Genomic DNA, 21,797 nt, shown 5'->3' with positions numbered 1-21,797 from the left:
TTTCTCAAAATCGTTTTTAGGGAAAACTAATTACTCATGTTTTTCGATTCAATAAACAATTTTTTCAACCAAAAAAATATATAGAATAGATCAAGAATATGTTCAAAGTTGCTGAAAATCAAAATAATCAAATCATACATGCCCCAAGTATGTAAAGAACACTAGCTATGTAAATCTTACCAGTCTACGATCGATTTTCACGGTTAGAACGGAGAAACAAACGATCCAACTCCTATTCCACCACCACCAAATGATTAAGTGCAGGTATAATGGCTACACAAGGGTTTTCCAAACCTCCTAGAGGTTTTAGAGGAGAGAAGAAACCCAAAAACAAAAAGAAAAAAAAAAGAGAAAGAGAGAGAAAACTAACCTTATTAATCTTTCTTTTTCTCATGAGGGTCTTTATTTATAGATGGGCTTAGATAAGAGTCTCATCTCTAATATAAGGAGTTAATATTTATTAATTTATTTTATTAATAAAATAAAAAAAAGTATGAGACCTAATTCATTTAAGTTTGAAATTACTTAAGCTATAAAAGAAAAGTAGGGACTTTTTACCTTAGCTTAGGCTCTAATGATATGATAACCTTTCGGGAGGCCTACAAACCCAAAGACTCATCATAATTGGATGTTTAAATAATGGATTTCATAGTCTTCGAAACATAGATCATCGTGGTGGTCTTAGATTTAATCATACACATACAGATTGACAAAAAAATTTAGTCGATGTTGAAAAACATTAATTTTTGACTTATAATTAGGCATAAACTTTGATCGATAATAAAATACTCAAATCAACACCAATTTGGGTGTGTAGATAGTTGATTTTAATGCCCTCAAAATGAAAAAGTCAAGGTCAACTTTGATTTAATATATGAGTCAATGATTGGCCAAAATTTTGTCGAAACAATAATGATGTTGTTTAGAGCGTCCTACGCTATGAGTCCAATCTAATAAGATTAAATCCAAATCCAAAATCTATAATCTAAAAATATATAAATCATTTATTTTCTTGTTTAGTCAACATATTTTAGTTTTTCCAATTATTCTTGAAATAATTTTTATAACTTGAGACAAAGGTTCATAATTAATCGAAATTAAGAAAATCAAGAATTCACGATTATAGTCATGAATGCATCGATAATTCATCATTTATTCAATTTAATTATCAAGAAAAAATTTCGGATTTTACAGGCCCACTCATTCCCTTCTTCTTTTCATTGTGCGCCCAACAAGAGCGGGTCTGGATTGCGTCCCGACCCAAGTGAGTCAGTTCCCACCAAACCACACATCACAAAAACAACTGACATAATATTATTTAATTAATCATTATTTATTTTCTTTTTCTTTTAAAATTAAAAGGTTAAGATATCTATATTCCAATGAATTTTTAAATTTAAGAAAAATAGTCCTTATTATCAAATTGGGTCTTAATCCACTTGGACACCGGGTCCATTCTAAAACCCATAAATTTTTTCTAAAAAAATCATTTTTCTTATCTTATTAACACAAAAATAGCTATACTAATTGTAAATAGTTCATGGTTTTAGTACTTTCTAAATACTAATTTATTCGATTAAAATATTTTCCATAAATTATTTTATGATAAAAATACTTTTCATTAAAATTTCTTTTGAAACCACCAAAATACTTCTAATTAGGCTTAAAACACTTTGAAAATGCCTTGGTGAGTCACAACTCACTAAAATAAATAGTTTTAATTATAAATTAAATATTTTAAATAATAATTTTTTTGAAATACTTTTAGAAATATCAAATTTACCCTTATTGGCCAGAAATGAGTAAATGAAGATGAAATTCATCATAAAATGAGATTAGAGCCAGAAACAAATTTCTAACTTGTGAATAAAGATGTTCTTTATTTATTTATTTATAACTCTCAAAATTTACAAGTTTTACAATGGAACAATGTTATAAATTATGTGATATCGCATCATATATGCGAATAAGTAAGATATTTGAGAAATTGATGGTAAGTGTAAGTACAGTTTTGCACATAAATTTATACGATTTCGGGGAGTATATGCAAAAAATTATGATATTTGCAAATTTAGTGATAAGTGGAGTTTCGCACATATATTTTGTGATTTTATTAAATATATGTGAAAAGGTAGGATATTTGTGATTTCAATTTCACCAAGATTTCAAAAATAAAATTTATGCAAGTTCGTGAGGTCTAAATTCACATAAAAAAACCTATGATTCTGGATTTAAGTGGGTGTTGGACATATTCAACGGGTGGTACAATTTTATAGCGAAAAAGCCTAAATTTGCAGTTGTGAAGGGTAAAAGTATTCTAATGATGTAGATATTTGTGATTTTGGACATCGAGAGAATATCAAACATTGTAGGGTTTTTAGGAAATCGGGTCAAATTATCTCTACTGTAAGGTCATTTTTTGTTAGAAAATTCCGTGTGTCTGAAGCCATAGTAGTCCGAAGGATATCATGATTTTTTATCAAGTAATTTTGAATTGAAAGTGGCGATCACATTGATGAATGGAACTTGTATTTATTTTCCATATTCTCTTCAGGTATTCATTCAATTATGTCAGGACTTAAGAAACACCCGAAAAAGAAATATCAACTATCTTGAAATTTTACATGAAAATTTTCCAGAACGTCATTTGTGACATAATGTTGGAATTTGACATGAACGTACAAGAATATACTTAGTTGAATAGTCTCTTCTTTTATCCTTTCTTATTTGAGGGGAGTGCGCGACCGCTTATATGAACCATTGGTAATTAAGCATTACAATTTTGAGCTTGTGGACTTCCAGCAGTGTTGGCTAAAATGGTGCTTGATATGTGTGTTTCGTAGGCTAACCAGGAACTGAGTGATATGTTGAGTGTATGCTTGGCCAATTCGTATTAGATTAGTCCCACTAGCTTTCATGCAACATTCCTTATAAAACCCTATGAAAATCCTAATTACAGTGAAGCGGTTGTCAACAAGTGAACGTAATACCCAGCTTAAAGCAAATATTGAATCGATCAAGCGGTGATGTTCTTGCTGGATTATAAATCAGTACTCTTTCTTTCCCCAACTGAACATAATATTCAGCTGAAAGAAATACGTATCTATCAAGTGGACCTGATGCTCTTGACATCATGGAGCAACATCTCTGAAAATCCTACTCAATTGCAACGGCTTCTTAGTCCAGCAGTGATTTGCCAATGTGGAGAGTGACACTTGGAGCTAGCATATGTTTTCGTACACCACATGCCGTGTGCAGAAATCGTCGCATCCTTCAGCTCAACTAAGTCCAGATGTTCAGATTCACCTTATATTTAATCCAATATTCTCCCATTGCTGGAGTAATTGCCGCAGTTATTAGAATTCAGACACTCCATTGGAAGTTTTGGAACTGCTTGATGGGGGTTTCTTCCATGTAAATTCAAGTGTAGAAAACTAGACATCCTCACCATCAAGAAATCAGCAGCACACTTTTTGCATGTTTCATTGCAATGATCACCTTTTACCAATTTCAGGTTCTACATGACTCAGCACCAACTGAATGAATCATCCAGACTGAACCATGATCCATGGTCCCACTTGATAAGGACCTTTGAATCAGGAAAATATTCAATTTAACACTTCTGATGTACAGGAGAAAGGAAAAGATATTAACAAAAATCACGAGTATATGGAAAACGAGAAGATATATCGAGAGATTTTCAATGAATTGTAATTACATACAAATTAAGCTTTTTCTATCGTTATTACATAGGTGAAGGAAAGACAAATGAGGCTATCATACAGATAAGAAAAGCGCTTGCACATAATGAATATAGAGAGATCTGTGTATTTTGACATTAGCACTTTTACATTAGTAAAGGTGAATAGGCTTCGAGACCTTGGCTTTCATTGCACTTCTTGAGCTTGTCTAAAGCCCGGTTTTCTATTTGCCGAATTCTCTCCTTTGACAGACCCAATACTTCACCAATCTCTGATAGTGAGTGGCATTTGCCACCTTCAATCCCATAACGATATCTAATTACCATCCTCTCTTTAGGGGTCAGTATGCTGAGTAGATTGCGGATGTGATTCCTCATCAACTGCTTAGTAATGCTCATGTCTGGGCATTCAACCTCTGGATCTGCAGTGACTTCCTGCAGGGGTAAATGTCCATAAGCACAATGAAATCTAGTCAACTGATCAACATATACATCCAAGTGTGTGTGCATGTGTGCGGCCCTCTGGAGAGAGAGAATTTGGCTTGACTATTCTTTATCAACATTGTAATTATTCCTTCTTTCGTACTAATATATCTTTGCATTTCAATCCTAGTCCAAAAGTGAGATTTGTGTGTGCCTCTGAAGAGAGAGAGAGTTATTTGGGTTGACTGTTCTTTATCATCAACATTGTAATTATTCCTTCCTTCTTACTAATATATCTTTGCATTTCTATCGTAATGCAAAAGTGAGATTTATGTGTGCCTCTGAAGAGAAAGAGAGTATTTGGCTTGACTATTCTTTATCATCAACATTGTAGTTATTCCTTCTTTCGTACTGTTATATTTTTGCATTTCAATCCCAGTCCAAAGTGAGATTTATGTGTGCCTCTGAAGAGAGAGAGAGTCACATGGCTCGACTGTTTATCATCAACATTGTAATTATTCCTTCTTTTGTACTAATATAGATTTGCATTTCAATCCTAGTCCAAAAGTGAGATTTGTGTGCCTTTGAAGAGAGAGAGAGAGAGAGACATAGTGGCTATTTTTTGATATCACATTCTCCATGTCAGTCCACCACAACATATTATCTCAATATCAACCAAGTTCCTCTTACCACCCCAACCAATGGATAGCACCCATATCACTTGCAGTCAGTTGCTTTGATTTTGTTGATGGATGCATACGATTGTGTGTCAAAACACAACCCTACCATCCTTTATGGGTCAAACCAAGGTTACCAGAAGCGCCATAGGACATGAGAAAGTGTGCTTCCCCGAAGCGTGTTTCGGAAGCGTGAAACGTGCTGCTTTCGAAACGTGCTGGGAAGCGCCAAAATTTTTTGGGAAGCTTGCTTCCCAATTTAGGCCCAACTTTCCCTTTTTTTGTGTGTGTGTTTTCATTTTTATTTTTCTTTTTATTTTTCTCTTTTTTCACTTCTCCTGGCTTCTTAGGTCGCTTCTGGTTCGCTTCCGAGACAATTCTTGGTTTGCTTCTAAGTCATCACATGCTTCCTGCTTCCTAGAATTTTGGAAGTGCCTCGCTTCCCGCTCCTGCTTCCCCGATTGGCAACTCTGGGTTAAACTGAAGAATATGAGATTATGATCATAGGTCATAATTTATTACACATGCTTTATGCTCATTCTAAGCAGTGTGAAAATGCAACAGGCTTACGTACTTTGGGATCCTTAGAGTTGCCTAGATGGTGGACAGTCACACTAGAAGGCATGATACATGCAGAAACATTAGCATTGAACCATGCAACTCCGTTAATGAAAAATAAATCATTGACAACAGCAATCCTCACAAGCTTCACAACTAATAGCTATTCCATATATTAGTTTACCCACAAATTTCCAGTTACATATGGTGACACCTACTAGAACATCAGTTGAGAGAAACAGAACCTAGTTAATGAGTGGATAATTGTTGCAGGCATCACCATATGCAACTGGAAATTTGTGTTAGGGAACAACCCTTCAAACCACCGATCGATCGAAGAAACAAGCATGAAAAAACCACATATGAAAACAAGGATTTTATGTGGTTCGGCAAGAATTGTCCACAACCACACTGAGCCTTCTTCTTTATTGATTGGGATACACAATACAGAGGAGGATGCCTTTTACATGGAGTCTACTAGTGTTGCTGGATACAACAAGGAGTCTACGGTAAAATTACATAACTACCCTCCAAAAAAATCGCAAAAAATAGATATTTATATCCAGGTAGGAAACAGGCTCCACACTCCAACAATTTGGTGCTACCAAATTCTGATCATGACATGCTATCAAGGATAAAGAACTTCATGCTGATAAAAAACTTTCAACATAACCAAAGATTCCATGAGCACTCCATAGACACAATTATCACACGAGAACCTATTTGGGACTTCAGAAAATAGAGGGTGGGGAGATTCCATGAAGGTTATTGAAATGTTATATTGAACAACATAATTTAAGAATATATAATTAATCAGTAATTTAATATATGATTAGGTCTATTAATTTCCATATATGGGTGAGGGTTTTTTTTTTTGAGGAAAAGGGAAATAATATTAAATCAGAAAGGTCTAGAGAACCACTGAATGTGTAACAAGGAATCATCCATCAGTGTTAGCTAGAGTATAATGAGAAAGAAAAGTCGTGTGCAATCCAAGATAAATCTGAATTTGACCATTTGGCCTTTGAGCAAGAGTGAACCTCAGCCATAATCATTTTTTGCAAAATTAGAACATGGGTACACTTGTCCTGGAATGTCCTCAAATTTTGCTCCTTTCATATCATCTGTCATGCTGTTACAATCCAGCATCTCCAAATATATATCCCTCTAGATATTGCTGGCCCATGTAGGAGATCTCTCATGCAGGAACAATTACATCTTTGCATGACTAAGCTGTGAAATGATTGTCTCATAATTGTTTGGAACAAGTCACAGGACCAGAAAGTGTGGGATGTTAAAATATGTAATCTCATAGGCATGTACTTTGTTCTTTTCTTAGTTAGTTTTTAGTTAGCCTTAGTTAGAACTTAACTAAAAATTAGGTTAGATTTCATTTTTGGATTTCCATAGCCTCTAGCTTTTTGACTATAGTCAAAAAGGTGCTTTTTGACTATAGTCAAAAAGCATTCCTCAAGAGAGGAGTTGGACTCCCAACAGCTCTAAATAGAGCTGTTGGGAGCCCAATGACTCCCTTAAAGGCTTCTCTACTTCCTCTATAAATATGAGGTCCTATTCCCCTTTGTATTATTCTTTTTAGTTGAGATTTCTCCCACTTTAATGAAGTTTTTCCTCTCCTTTTTTTCGTGTATACCCTTTTTTGGGTATTTTGTGTGGTTTTGTGTTTGAGCCTTCTTTGAAGAGCCTTTCAGTCCTTGTAATCTCCTTGTGAGTATTTGTTGAGAAATACTTTTATTGTGGGTTATTCTTTCTTTCATGGTATCAAAGCGAGGTTGAAGCAATCGATACAAATTCTTTTCATGCATTGGGAAACGTGCCGTTCAAGTTTTCTTCAAGAGAGTTAAGCCTCTTTGAAGGAGTGGTAACCTTGAAAGCTTGGAGGACTACTTATTCTTGCTCTTTGTGGTAAAGTATTCTCCTCTTTTACTCATTTATTTTTTCCTTCTCAAGTTTGTAAAATAGATGACAATGATAATGTTATCATTAAGCCCATAAAACTCAACGATTCAAATTATGTAACATGGGCTTCTATTATGAAGCACCTTATTTAGGGAAAAGGTCTATGGGGATTAGTGGATGGAACCGATGAGGAACCTAAACAAATTCTCACCAAAAAGGAGGAAGAGAAGTACCTCTTTCGGAGGTAGAAAAAGCCAAAGCCATCTCCACGTATGAGAATAAGTGGAAAGAATGGAAAATGGGTCATGCCAAAATCATGTCTTGGCTTATATCTAGTGTTGATATAAAGAAGTGTTCAAGTCTTGCAAAAATTTGAACACGCCAATGATGCGTGGAATTATCTCAAGAGAATATACTCTCTTAAAGATATTGCCTACATATGCAATCTTCAAGAAAAGGTCCACAATATGGTTCAAGGGGATAAAAGTATTAGAGAATACTACAATAGCTTGTCTGAGCTATGGGAAGAATTAGCTCTCCTTGAACTAAAGTGACATTGTCCATAAGACATTGAGCTTCGCCAAAATCAAGTAAATGCGAAATATTTCTTTCAATTTATTAATGAGTTGAGATCAGAATTTGAATCAACAAAATCCGCTCTTCTACATCAAGGAAAAGTCCCCTCTATTGAGGACACAATTGAAGAACTAAGTATGGAAGAGAATAGACTCAAGAAAAGAGTCTCCAAAAGTGATGACGATACAGTTTTAGCCGTATCTAGACCAGGAAATCATATTCGCTCATACAGACCTCCACATGTTGAGAGGACAAATGATGAAAGACAAGAAAGCGACTTTGAAAAAAAAAAGTCATTTGCTATTATTGTCGTGAACCGGGACATGTCAAGACTTACTGTCCAAAGCTAAAAAGACCTTATGAAAAAAAGGTAGCTTCAGTCGAATCTTCAAAGGAATCAAGTGAGACATATATTGGAAACATGTCTCTAACTCAATTGGTGGAGGCACTGCAACCACTTCTCAAAGGAGCTTCTTCCTATGTCGGAGCCGTTGTTTCTTCCGTCGGCGTTTTCGATCCTGGTAAATCTCTCTGGCTTCTTGACTCTGGTGCTTCCTTTCGTATGACATCAAACATAAAATAAATATCATAATGTTATAACTTAAGTTGATCAAGTGTTTTTACTGCGGATAGAACATCTCTTCAGATAAAAGGAATAGGGAATTTTGAAAATATTTTTCATAACTCAAAAGTTTTTTGTGTTCCAAAAATTAGATATATTCCTAAACTTAATTTAAATATTTTATTTGTTTCTCAATTAACTGACCATGGGTGTAATGTTTCCTTCTCTTCTCGTGATTGTCGAGTACAAGATCACTAGTCAGGGAAGCTGATTGGGGAAGGCCATAGAGAAGGAGGTTTGTGCTATATGGATTTTTTGGAAATACCCAAGAATAGACTATGCTGCAATGTTCAAAAATTAAGCTTGGATCTTTTTTACCAAAGGTTTGGTCATCCTTGTATGTCCAAGTTTCAGTTTTTTCCAAACATGGAAAAATTTTGTAATTTCAAAACTTTTACATGTGAAAAATGTATTCTTGGAAAAATGAAAAGACTACCTTTTCAGAAAAAAACCTTTGTTTCTACATGACCACTTGAGTTGATACATTCTGATGTTTGGGGTCTTGCACCGGTTATATCAAAAGGTGGTTTTATGTATTATGTGATCTTTGTAGATGACTTTACACGACATACTTGGATTTATTTTCTTAAACATAAGTCCGAAGTGTTTTCGTTTTTTCAAATATTTCATAATATAGTCAAAAATCAATTTAAGAATGATATTTCAATATTACGCACTGATTTAGGGGGAGAATTCTTATCAAAAGAATTTAAAGAATATTTGAATTTATATGGGATTTCACATCAAAAATCTTGCCTTTATACCCCTCAACAGAATGGGTTAGCTGAAAAAAAACATAGGCACATTGTAGAAACAGCAAGGACATTATTACTCATTACACATCAAGTTTCCAAAAATTTTTGGGTCGAAGCTATTTTAACTGTTGTATATCTTATTAATAGAATGCCCTCATCCTCGATAAACAATATTTCTCTCACTGAAAAGCTTTATAAACAAACTCCAGATTATTCTAGATTAAGGGTATTTGGGTGCAAATGTTTTGTATTTACAGATAAGAATGATAAATTCTCTCCACGTGCTATTCCTTGTGCCTTTTTAAGATATGCAAGTCATCAAAAATGCTACAGATGTTTCGATCCTAAAACCAACAAATTATATGTTTCAAGAAATTTATCCTTTTTAAAAAATAAAAGTTTTTTTGAAAGCAAAAACTCTACCGAAATAGATGAGTATTCCTTCTTATTAGACCTAGTTCCAAGGGATAATAAAGAAGAAGTTGATCAGGATGATCAAATTGATATGACCGATTTAGAACCAGTTAATAGCAATCAGGACTGCATTCAATACTCTAAACGAGAAAACTTAGAAAGATCGTGTGCCCTTGAAAAATACACAAAGGAACAAGAACCTGTCTTCTACTAGAAAATCCACTAGGATCTCGAAAATCCCTGAAAAGTTTATGTCATACGAGTCTTTTTCACCAAAATATCAAGCCTTCATTGCCTTAATTCACTCTTATGAAGAACCTTTTAGTTACACTATAGCTAAAGATCAACCTGAATGGGTCAAAACTATGAAAGTTGAATTAGAAGCCTTAGAAAAAGCAAACACTTGGACCATTCAAGATATCTCACCCAACAAAAAACCTATTGGTTGTCGATGGGTGTACAAGGTTAAAACCAAGAGTGATGGCACTCTTGAGAGGTTCAAGGCTCGGTTGGTTGCTAAAGGTTATTCCCAAGAATATGGAATAGATTATGAAGAAACCTTTGCCCCAGTAGCTAGAATAACCACTGTTAGAATCTTAATAGCTCTTGCATCCATAAAAAAATGAAATATTTTTCAAATGGATGTTAAAAATGCTTTTCTGAATGAAAATTTAGTTGAAGAAGTGTATCTGGATCCCCCACCAGGAATTAGTGTCCCTAAAGGGAAAACTCTTCACCTGAATAAGGCTTTGTATGGTCTCAAACAAGCTTCGAAAGCTTGGTATGATAAGTTTAGTAAGGTCATGATTGATTTTGGTTAGAATTCTAATGCAGGTATTATTATACTTCTCTATATTGACGACATGATCATCACTGAAAGTGATAAACAAGGAGTTTACAATATTAAAAAGTTTCTCAAAACACATTTTGAAATGAGTGATTTGGGTTTTTTTAAATACTTTCTTGGTATAGAAGTTGCATACTCATCTAGAGGATATTTGCTAACTCAATCTAAGTTTGCCTTGGATATTGTTGTCAGGTTAGGCATTTCAGATGAAAGACACGTTGACACTCTCGAAGTTGTAAATGTCAAAATGAAAATTGATGATGGAGAGCCACTTGAGAATCCAACTCCTTATAGACAACTCGTTGGGGCACTATCGTATCTTTCCATTACAAGACCTGACATTGCACATGTTGTTCATACAGCTAGTCAATTTCAGCATGCCCCAAATTCTGTTCATATAGGAGCAGTTTTGCGTATTATTAGATATATTAAAAACTCTATTTCTCGAGATTTATTTTTATCTACTTCTAACCTAAAACTTCTTGTTTATACTGATGCAGATTAGGGTGGTAATCCAAATGACTGTCACTCAACTACTGGTTTTTGTGTCTTCTTGGGAGAATCTTTGGTGTCATGGCGATGCAAGAAGCAACAAAAAGTCTCTCTCTCATCAATAGAGGTTGAATACAGGGCAATGACTACAATCACTATGAAAGTAGTCTGGCTTCGACGTCTACTCTCCGACATGGGAGTCGAAAGTCCAGGAGCATCAAATTTGTACTGTGACAACAAGAGCTCTATCTATATTGCCAGCAATCGAACATTCCACGAATGCACCAAGCATACAGAGATGGATTGTCACTATGTACGAGAGGAATTTTTGCGTGGCACCATTAATCTTCTCTATGTCTCATCAGAATATCAATTGGCAGATTTCTTCACCAAACCTCTCGCTGCTCCTAGATTTCACTTTCTCTTAGACAAACTTTCGGTTATCTAACCGTAAGTTTGAGGGGGAGTGTTAAAATATGTAATCTCATAGGCATGTACTTTGTTCTTTTCTTAGTTAGTTTTTAGTTAGCCTTAGTTAGAACTTAACTAAAAATTAGGTTAGATTTCATTTTTGGACTTCCATAGCCTCTACCTTTTTGACTAGTCAAAAAGGTGCTTTTTGACTATAGTCAAAAAGCACTCCTCAAAAGAGGAGTTGGACTCCCAACAACTCTAAATAGAGTCGTTGGGAGCCCAATGACTCCCTTAAAGGCTTCTCTACTTCCTCTATAAATATAGGGTCCTATTCCCCTTTGTATTATTCTTTTTAGTTGGGATTTCTCCCACTTTAATGAAGTTTTTCCTCTCCTTTTTTTCGTGTATACCCTTTTTTGGGTATTTTGTGTGGTTTTGTGTTTGAGCCTTCTTTGAGGAGCCTTTCGGTCCTTGTAATCTCCTTGTGAGTATTTGTTGAGAAATACTTTTATTGTGGGTTATTCTTTCTTTCATGGGAGATTTGCTCTTTATCCTTATAACCAAAGATACACATACTAGCTCCTTGAATACCGTTATTCATTAAGTTCCACCTTGTCCAAAGAAAATCCAAGCAAACGTCCTTGCTCTTAGAGAAGGGTCAGGGTCCAAAATTGTATTCTTCAGCCAGGGTTGGACAGTAGGCTCCATCAAGGATCTATAGAAGGACGTCACGGTATACTTAACTGTATCGCTAATTCACCAAATAATCTCATCAGGGCTATTGGTAGGAGTATTCACATACTTTAACATTGGAAGTAGGTTGAACCATTCATACATTTCAGCATCTTTGAAATTCATTCTAAAAGTGACGCACTAACCAGAACCTTGTTGGCACCACTGCTTCACTGACAGAACTCATGAATGATGTATAATGAAGGGTACATTGACTACTGGTTCTTTAAGGTACCGTTTGGATGACACACAAAACCAGGTTTTAAACACAAAAGCTAGTTTGGTGGTTGTTTGGATGCCAAAACCTGGTTTTGGTCAAAATTGGGTTTTCAACCCAGTTTTACATTTCAGGCCCCCCCACACCCTTCTCCCCACCAAAGTTTTTTAAACTTGGGAGGAGGCCAGTTCCCACCCCTTTTCTCTCTCTTTCCCCTCCACCATGAGTTGCCTCCCCCGCCCCTATCTTGTGTCCAGCCATTTCTAGACAGCCACTGGCCGGAAAATGTCCAAACCATGGTTGCCAGTCGAGGAAGCGGGAAGCGATATGGGAAGCGGGAGCAAGAAGCGAGGCATTTTCAAAATTTTAGGAAGCGGGAAGCGTGGGACAACTTAGAAGCGAATCACGAACCGTCTCAGAAGCGACCTAGGAAACGAACCGGAAGCGACCTAGGAAGCGAAAAAGAAGGAAAAAAAAGAAAGAGGGAAACGAGGGAGAAGCATGCTTCTCAAAAAAATGGATGCTTCCCCACGCGTTTCGGAAGCGCGATGTTTCACGCTTCTGAAATGTGTATCGGGGAAGCGTGCTTCCCCTATGGTATAGGCCCTTCCGATAACTCTGGTCCAGACAAGTACTGCCCAATGACGCGGGTGCAGGTGCAGCATCCGGTGTGGTGTGATGCGGGACTCGCCACACCAGGTGCGATCAAACTTTTTGGGTGCACGGTCAACTGCATCCAAACTCAAAACTGTCTGAACCGAGTCCAATTTTGGACTTTTAAGTTAAAAAAGAAAAAGAAGAAAAGAGGGGCAGGGTCAGCCCCTCCTCCGTATCTCTATTGCACCTTCAAGTACGTACCTCTCTCCTCCTGCGTCCCTTTTAGTGAGCCTCACCTTCAAGTACATACCTCTCTCTCTCTCTCTCTCTCTCTCTCTCTCTCTCTCTCTCTCTCTCTCTCTCTGTTTTTTCCCTTTTCCTTATTTTTTTATAGTTTTACAACACCTGGCGCAAGCAAGCAGACAGGTGTTAATTGGGTCTGATCCAGGTCTGTTTAGACCCAAGTCTGATTCAGACTTGGGTAAAGCAACCCAGATCTGAATTGGACATGGACTTATTCTGACTCAAGTCAAACTCAGTCTTGTGTCAAAGCAGACTTAGGTCTGAATTGGACATGATCTGTTGGGTTTGCTTTGACTCAGTTGAATTCAAATCTGGGTCAAAGTAAACCCAAGTTTGAATCAGTCTGTGTATAGGTCTGTCTGAGATTATATATATACCCTCCCGCACCCAAGTTTTTTAAAGTGCCGCATCGCCGCACCTACACCCTCACTAATGTGACATAGCTAGCCAGCCATTTTCCCACTGATTGGCCAGAAAATGGCAGAAAATCACTTTTTATAATTTTTTTCCTTTTTATGGTTGGGCAACCATTTTCTTACCAGCCACGAGTTGACAAATGGCAGGCCATACCTTTTTTTAAACGTGCTTCTTAGGTGGCCCGCCATTTTCTTACCAGACACTAGCCGAGAAATGGCTGGTTCGATGTCACCCAGCAAGGGTGACACCAGCCCAGCCATTTTCCTACTGGTGGTTGGCCAAAAAATGCCTGACCATATTTTCCTCTTCTTTTAACTTTTTTCTTTTCAGTTTTTGGGATAGCTGGCTATTTTCCAACCAGCCACTGACTATAAATGGACAAGCCGGTGAAGGCCAGTGAGGGCAACACTGGTTCAACCCAGAGTTGTCAGTTGGGGAAGCGGGAGCAGGAAGTGATTCAAGAAGCGAAAGCGGGAAGCGAGGTACTTCCAAAATTTTAGGAAGCGAGAAGCGCGGGATGACTTAGAAGCGAACCAAGAATCGTCTCAAAAGCGAGAAGAGAAGCGAACGGGAAGCGACCTAGGAAGCAAACCGGAAACGACCTAGGAAGCAAACCGGAAGCGACCTAAAAAGTGAGGGGGAAGCGAAAAAAAAGAAAAAAGAAAGAAAAATAAAAATGAAAACACAAAAAAGTGAAAAAAAAAGGAGAAGCGAGCTTCCCCTAAATGGGAAGCATGTTTCCCTTAAATTGGGAAGTGTGCTTCCCTTAAATGGAAAGCGTGCTTCCCAATTTTTTTTAGAGTTTCATAGCACGTTTCGGAAGGTCCACGTTTCGCGCTTCCGAAACGCGGTTCGGGGAAGTGCGCTTCCCCATGTCCTATGGCACTTCCGGTAACCCTGGTTCAACCATTTCTCAACTGCTGGCTAGAAAATGGTTGACCTTGTGTTTTCTTTTCTTTTTTTTGTGACCAAAAACCTAACATCAGGTTTTTGGTCATCCAAACAGCTTGAAAAAGTTGGCTTTTGGCAAACTAGGTTTGCCAAAAACCTAGATTTTAGGCAAAACCTGCCAAAAACTAGGTTTTGCCCTTGTCATCTAAACGGAGCCTAAGGGTGTCTTCATTTCGCCAACAATCTGTCCAAAATTTTGGAGAGCAACCATCACCAAGTTGGGGCCTAAGGAATTGCTTAAAATAATCCAACACCTAGGTTCAATCAATCCACATTTTAAACCTGTGCTTCCAGCTACCAATAAACTCCCATCTCCAAGGCCACCCTTGCAAACCATACTTGCTTTTAATCAACCTGGTCCAGATCTTATCTTCATGGATGAGGACCCACCATTTTGCCAATAAGGCTTCATTTATCATTTTTGGTATATGGATTCCAAGCCCATTGGCATTCTTTGGTAATGTAGCCATGGGTGAGGTTTTATTATTATAAAGAGAGGTTGGGACGGGGGTTCAAATGAGAGAGAGAGAGAGAGGCTCCAACATATGAACACACAAAGCATCCTGCCATTGCTCTTATTTTTTTCACCATTTTGCACAGCTCATGTTTTGACAATTTAGTTTCCTTTTAGCTAGTCTTCAATGTTTTTAAGGGATAAATGAACACCAATAAAATCATAATTACTTTCACATAACAAGGTATTTCCATCGATAGTAGCCACAAGGGCACACAGGAGAAATATCAGAATCATCTTTGCTCTTCATTTTATACAGAAGTGCCCTAAAACATATAGGAAGTGGAAGGATGATTTGAAGGAAAAGGATCGTGCTACCAAGATTTAGAGATCCAGAAACAGTTATGCCTCATACAACACATATTTTTCCACAAGGAAAAAAAAGGTACAAAAGAGGGAATCTGGTCAAAGACATGAAACAAGAACACATCATTCACCTGAGATGGAAGGCTCAAAATTTAGACATTTAAAAAGTAAATACACCAAGATTTGTGTGCTACCTTGTGGTATTTTTTAGTAACGTTCTACAGCTAATAATGAAATAATGTACACAAATATTCAATTTAAATTTGCACAGAGAAGAGCAAGAACAGAAAAAACTTGCCATTAGTTGGCAATGAGACCAATTTAACAACCAACGACAGACTTGCATAGGTGGCTAGTTTATGAATCATTTTTCCTTCAAATAAAACCATATCCATGGTGAGTATTTAAAACCTTGAGCAATAGAAGCAGGTAATGATAAACTAAACCTGAAAGGTGATATCTTGATCCATCCATGTAGATTGCTGGAGCGACATTGGTTTTCTTGTAAATGCTAAGATCCCAGTCAGTTTCTCAACAGTGACACCAATTCGCTTGGCTAATTCTTCATTTGTTGGGACATGTCCCTCTTGAATGCATAGCCTCCTTGCATTTTGTATCTGTTTTAAGGTCCCATATACATTTTCCTGTTACAAGAAACATGAAATTGGTTTAACTACCTCAACTGAATACCTTGAATCCAAACACAGGACATGTCAACCTCCACACTGTAGACAAACATGCAGGCATATCCAGATGAGAGAGAGAGAGAGAACATCAAAATTTCCTCAACATTTATGCGAAAATACAGATGCCCAAAAACATTCTTTTCCACAGAGGTGTTTTTAAATTCATCTTGATGAAAAGGAAAAGCTCACTTCAATGTACTGAGGACCTTGTTTAAACAGCAGATGCACTACAGGCAGGGCATTCAACTTGACGAGTGATTATAGAATCAGCAGTATGGTGATATATACACCTTCAGATGTCAACATCACCAATAATGTTGGAAAGGCTAGAATAGTTTGCTTTTGAGCAAGAAGAATCATGCCATTGAGTGACTATTTTCATTAGTCCCCTTTATTTAACTACTTGCTGGAAAATCTTCTTGTTTTTATTTAGTTTTATCATCAATGAGACCCATGTAGAATGTCACAAAAAGAGAAAATTTTGCATGTGCAGAAAGGACTATACCGGTAACCGTATCGTTCTTGAATTTTGAAATATAGCCCTTCTAATTGATTGGCGTATCCACCAATAAGAATATGTTGAAAATCGACAACCAAATTTGGGATTAAACTTCTCTAAACTTCTTATAAGACCCATACTTCCTTCCTGCACCAACAGAAGTTTGATCTCATTTAAACAATCAAATCAATAACAAGGAAATGCATTTCAACATTTAATGCAACTGCATAAAAAGGAAAAAGTAGGAATAGGAAAACAATTATAACGTTCCCAAAAAGTTTAGGGATAAGAAGGAACAAACTACTTTAAACTGATAAAGTGTTAACTGTAACTTGACTGAAAAAGCAATTTTTTTTTACTAACCAATCATGTCAAGCAAAAAATGATATCATCCATGCAGCAGAAAGGACGCATGGACAAACATGCAGATTATATATATATATATATATATATTGTTATAGTTATAGTTATAGTTATAGTTATAGTGTGTGTAGCTGCTTGATCCATAGGTGCTTACACAAAAAACACTCACCCTGAGCGAGCGTCCATCATGCGCGCGATGGATGCTCAGCATTTTTTTTGTGCAAAGACGCACAAAAATGAAAAAACAAGGGCTTTAGAAGCACTTCAAAACGCCACTAAAAACTTTTTTTTAAATACCAGGTGCATCCTTGCAGAGGCTTTTAGCGGTGTTTTGTGTCACTAAAGGTACCAGCGGAACTGGGACCTTTAGCAGTGCTTCAAAAGCGCCACTAAAGTGTCAATTTTGTGTTTTGTGCATTTTTGTGTGTTTTTGCTCGCTGACCGTCCATCACGCGCACGCGATGGACGGTCAGCGCACATGCATTTCGTTTAAACCCCTATGGATTAAGCAGCTACCAATTTTCTTATATATAGAGAGAGAGAGATGAAGAATCAAAAGAATTGAAATTAAGAAAATGATTCACATAAAATATCAAAGTAACATATTATTTCAGTTTTAGTAGCTAATTAGAAAATCGGGTTTTTATGTACTAATTAAGAAATAGAACACTAGCTTTGAAATTGTATTTTTGCATTTAATATTCAACATTGTTCAAAAAGTCCTTTTTTCCGCCTTTTCATTCAGGCATGTCAAAGGTCATATTAACACAAAATCTTCAGTTATTAGTAATCCATGGGAATTTTCAATTTTGTTTAAATCAGAACTAAGTCAACTGTCATTTCCTTAAGGACAATGTCTTCAAATTAACTGCATTATGAAACGAGACCAAATTTTGGGGTCTCCATTTCACATTCAGCATACTCGTCTCAAACAATACCTGAAGTAAATCTTGCAAGCTAATTCCCATGCCTTGGTATTTTTTTGCAATATAAACCACCAAACGAAGATTTGCATAAATCATTTTATGTCTACTCTTCATCCCCAAATGAAGCTCCGACTGCAGAACATGACAGCTTGTGCCAACAGCATCAGCCCATTCAACCAACGTTGGTTCGTGACCAGTCTGTAACTGCAGCTGCTGTTTCAATTGCTCGAGTCTCATAAGATTCTACAATAGGGTTGAACAACTTAAGTCAGAACTTAGCACCACATTTTTTATACTGTGAATCCAATGACAATCTATAGGTCTTCCTGTGAAGAACAAAATAACATACCTGAACTTGGACAAAGTGTTGTGATTCTTCTTTCGCAGTCAAAAGTTTTGTTGTTTCAGGACCCCACAAGAATAACCTGAGGGGGTGCTTGAGGTCAAAGCCTTTAAGGTTGTCTTTTGTATGTTTATCTGGAATGTGTGAACATGGAATTTTGTGAGATAGGTCCTTCACTTTTTTGGGCAACTTCCGTCTCTTTGATTTCCTTTCCAAATGCCTGTTTGATCTTACTGTCATCTGCTCTTCTATGGGGTTATGATCAACAAATTCTTCTGTCATCAAACTGTAAGTTTCACAACAAAAAATAAAAAGAAAATGAAAGGGATATAACAAAAACATAAATAGAACTTTACACACACAAAGAGGCACCAAGCAGTTCAGGACAGACCCTAGAGAAAGTGATTCTTCAAAATGAGCGGCTAAGTTTATAGAATCTGACAATAAAGCTGCAGCTTCTAAGGAGGCCATCATCGCTTGTCTTGCAAGCATTAGAGCATTCCATGGTGTTGCATCATTGGAACAATGCTGTTTTGTCTGGCTTTCATTATGGTAAACATCATTACTTATTTGCTCTCCAGCTTCCACAGGCAGGGATAGCAATGGTTGTGCTTCTACACATGAAGGTGGCGTTCTGCAAATAGAAACAAGAAGTTAGCTACATGAACCCTTTATCAAAATGTAATCAAGTGGGGGAACAAGACTGATCTGTGAAGATAAAGAAAAGCTTCAGTATATTACACATTCCAAAACATTGGCCCGTAAAGTAGTTGACGCTGAAAGTCTTTCAGGTATTGATCAAAATCACCATAATTCCTCAGAGATAATGCCTCATCATCAATTATTGTTTTGGCTATCATTGTCTTCAAGAAAAAGTAAAAGGCCCCACAAAGTTAGAACTATGTGAAATGAAACAAGATGTGCACAATCACAATGCCAACAAAGGGCTACACAAGTGCACAAATACAATATGGTCTCTAATGGACCGATTACAATTTCATAAAAGAGATATCTAAACCACAAACTTCAATAGAACACAATGTAAAAATAATGATCTTTGTATTCTCAACAAATATGCATAGAAAAGCATATCTCTACATTTACAAGAGGCTCTATTTATAGAGCAATAAATGTAGTTCAAAAAGGAGAAAAGGGAGGCAGTCCAACATATGACTGTTGGGAGCAGTCCAATGACTAGTTGGACTGCTCCCAATCAGTCAACACTGATTTACATATTAAAATAAATAGAAAAATAAAAAATAAAAAAGACTGTACAATCCTGATTGAACTGTATATTTTACAATACATAAAAAGACCAAAATACCCTTGATATACGTGTATATATAAATGTATGTATATCAGGTATATATACATACATGTATATATATATACAATGTATTTTAACACTCTCCCCTCAAACTTACGGCCAGATCACTGAAAGTTTGTTAAGAAGAAACAAAATACATGGTAAAAGAAGAGCTTTGGTGAATAAGTCTTTAATCTGAAATTTGGACTAAACATATAGTAGAGTAATCGTTCCCTTGAAGTATTATTCTCGAACATAGTGACAATCCATTTCGATATATTTTGTTCGTTCACAAAATGTGTGATTTCTAGCTATGTATATGGCACTTTTGTTATCAAAGCATAACTTTGAAGGTTCTGAAATATCAACACCCAAATCTGAAAGTAACGATCTCATCCACACGACCTTGGTTGTTTCTATAGTCATTGCCCTATATTCAGTTTCCGTGAAAGATAAAGACACTTTCTGTTGCTTTTTGCATCTCCAAAAAATGAGGGAATCACCTACAAACACACAAAAAACAAAAACCCGTAGTTGAGTGTCGGTTATTGGGATCTCCTCCCTGGTCAGAATCAGTATAAGTAATATGATTTAAAGATGATAGGAATAGCCCTTTAGATATAGTCTTCTTGATGTATCAAACTATTCTTAACACAGCACTCATATGAACTGATAATGCGCATGCTGAAATTGACTTGCAGTATGCACTGCATACGCTATATCTAGTTTAATAATAGATAAGTACATTAGTTATCCAATAAGTTTCCTATAAGGAGTTGGATCATCTAATAAAACTTTGTCTTCAACTCTCATTTTGATATTTATCATTTCAGGAGTGTTAGCATATTTTGTGTATGTGATTCCCGAACGTGCAACAATATCAGCTGCAAACTTTATTTGAGACAAAATGCATCCTCTTGGCGAATATGCTACTTCAATACCTAAAAAATACCTCAAAAAACCAAGGTCAGTCATATCAAAATATTTCTTAAGCATAATTTTAATTTCTTCAATTTCTTTGTGATTATTCTCAATGATGATCATATCATCAACATATAAAAGTAAAATGGTGAACGCAGTACTTGTAGATCTTATAAAAAGAGTGGTGTCAATATAACATGACTTAAATCTAAAATTAACCATAGTTCCACTAAATCGATCATATCATGCTTTAGGAGCTTGTTTAAGCCCATATAAAGTCTTTTGAACACAAAGAACCATATCATTTTCAATAGTCAGACCAAGTGGAGGATTCATGTAAACTTTTTCATTTAAATTATCATTTAAAAAGGCATTCTTAACATCTAACTGATAAGGTTAATTCTTAATGGATGTTACTGCAACTAGAGATCTAATTATGGTCATGCGAGCTATTGGGGCAAAGATTTCTTTATAATCTATATCATATTCTTTCGCAACTAACCTAGCTTTATATATTTTTAAGGATTTGTCACTCTTTGTTTTCACCTTAAATACCCATCTACATCTTATTATCTTTTCTCCTTTAAGAAGATATTGAATTTCTCAAGTACGGACTTTATTTAATGCATCTAATTCTATTTTCATAGCTTCTACCTAATCTTTTATATCTTTGGCTTATCTATAGTTGAATGGCTCATGATATGAGTGAATTGCTAGAAGACATGCCCTATACTTTGGGGGAAAAAGATTCATAGGAGACAAACCTATTTGGAGGTTTAGGTATTCGTTCAGATCTTCTAACACTAGATTCTTCTATATTTGTTGATTGCTATATTTTTACATGGATGCTCCCCATTATCTCATCTAGAGTATTGTATAATGTTATGTGGTTCTTTACTTGGTTTATCATTTGTCTCAATACTATCACTAATTTCATCATAAATTTCAATGTTCGACTTAGGCAATAAGTCAAACAAGAAAGTATACTCGGATTCTTCCTTAGGTTTTTCAAGATCAAATCTCTTTTCTTTTTCAAGAAATGTTACATTTCTAGATAGATAAAGTTTAGCATTTTTAAAATCATAGTATTAATAGCCTTTTTTATTTTTGGCATATCCAAGAAAGACACATTTAATAGCTTTAGGATAAAGTTCATTGTATTTTTCAAGAAGCATAAAACATTAACATCCAAAAAACCCTTAATTTTTTTAAATCAGGAGTAACCTTGAAGAGTTTTTTAATTGGAGATTTGTTTCCTAAAGTTTGAGAAGGCATTTTATTTATTAAGTAAACCGCAGTGAGGGCAGCTTCGACCCAAAAA

The 21,797-nt window shown here is 36.0% G+C and overlaps 1 protein-coding gene across 2 annotated transcripts in view; it reads right to left on the bottom strand.

Moving 5' to 3' along the window:
• Window positions 1-3,668: 3,668 nt before the first annotated feature.
• LOC149845133 (RNA polymerase sigma factor sigF, chloroplastic-like) overlaps window positions 3,669-21,797 on the bottom strand; it is a 30,763-nt gene continuing 12,634 nt past the window's right edge. For both annotated transcript variants that reach the window (XM_089997482.1, XM_089997481.1), the window contains exons 3-9: window positions 18,991-19,112; window positions 18,641-18,883; window positions 18,256-18,535; window positions 17,919-18,149; window positions 16,624-16,764; window positions 15,879-16,076; window positions 3,669-4,135 (exon numbers count right to left, since the gene is read on the bottom strand). In XM_089997482.1, coding sequence (XP_089853608.1) covers window positions 3,848-4,135; window positions 15,879-16,076; window positions 16,624-16,764; window positions 17,919-18,149; window positions 18,256-18,535; window positions 18,641-18,883; window positions 18,991-19,112 — 1,503 coding nt within the window. In that variant the 3' untranslated portion in view covers window positions 3,669-3,847. The remainder of the gene's footprint in view (window positions 4,136-15,878; window positions 16,077-16,623; window positions 16,765-17,918; window positions 18,150-18,255; window positions 18,536-18,640; window positions 18,884-18,990; window positions 19,113-21,797) is intronic.

This window comes from Nuphar pumila, chromosome 2 (assembly GCF_984573655.1).
Source record: "Nuphar pumila chromosome 2, dmNupPumi1.hap1.1, whole genome shotgun sequence".
Classification (NCBI taxonomy): Eukaryota; Viridiplantae; Streptophyta; class Magnoliopsida; order Nymphaeales; family Nymphaeaceae; genus Nuphar; species Nuphar pumila.
The sequence above is the reverse complement of the archived record's forward strand: the minus strand, read 5'-3'. Positions and strand labels throughout refer to the sequence as shown.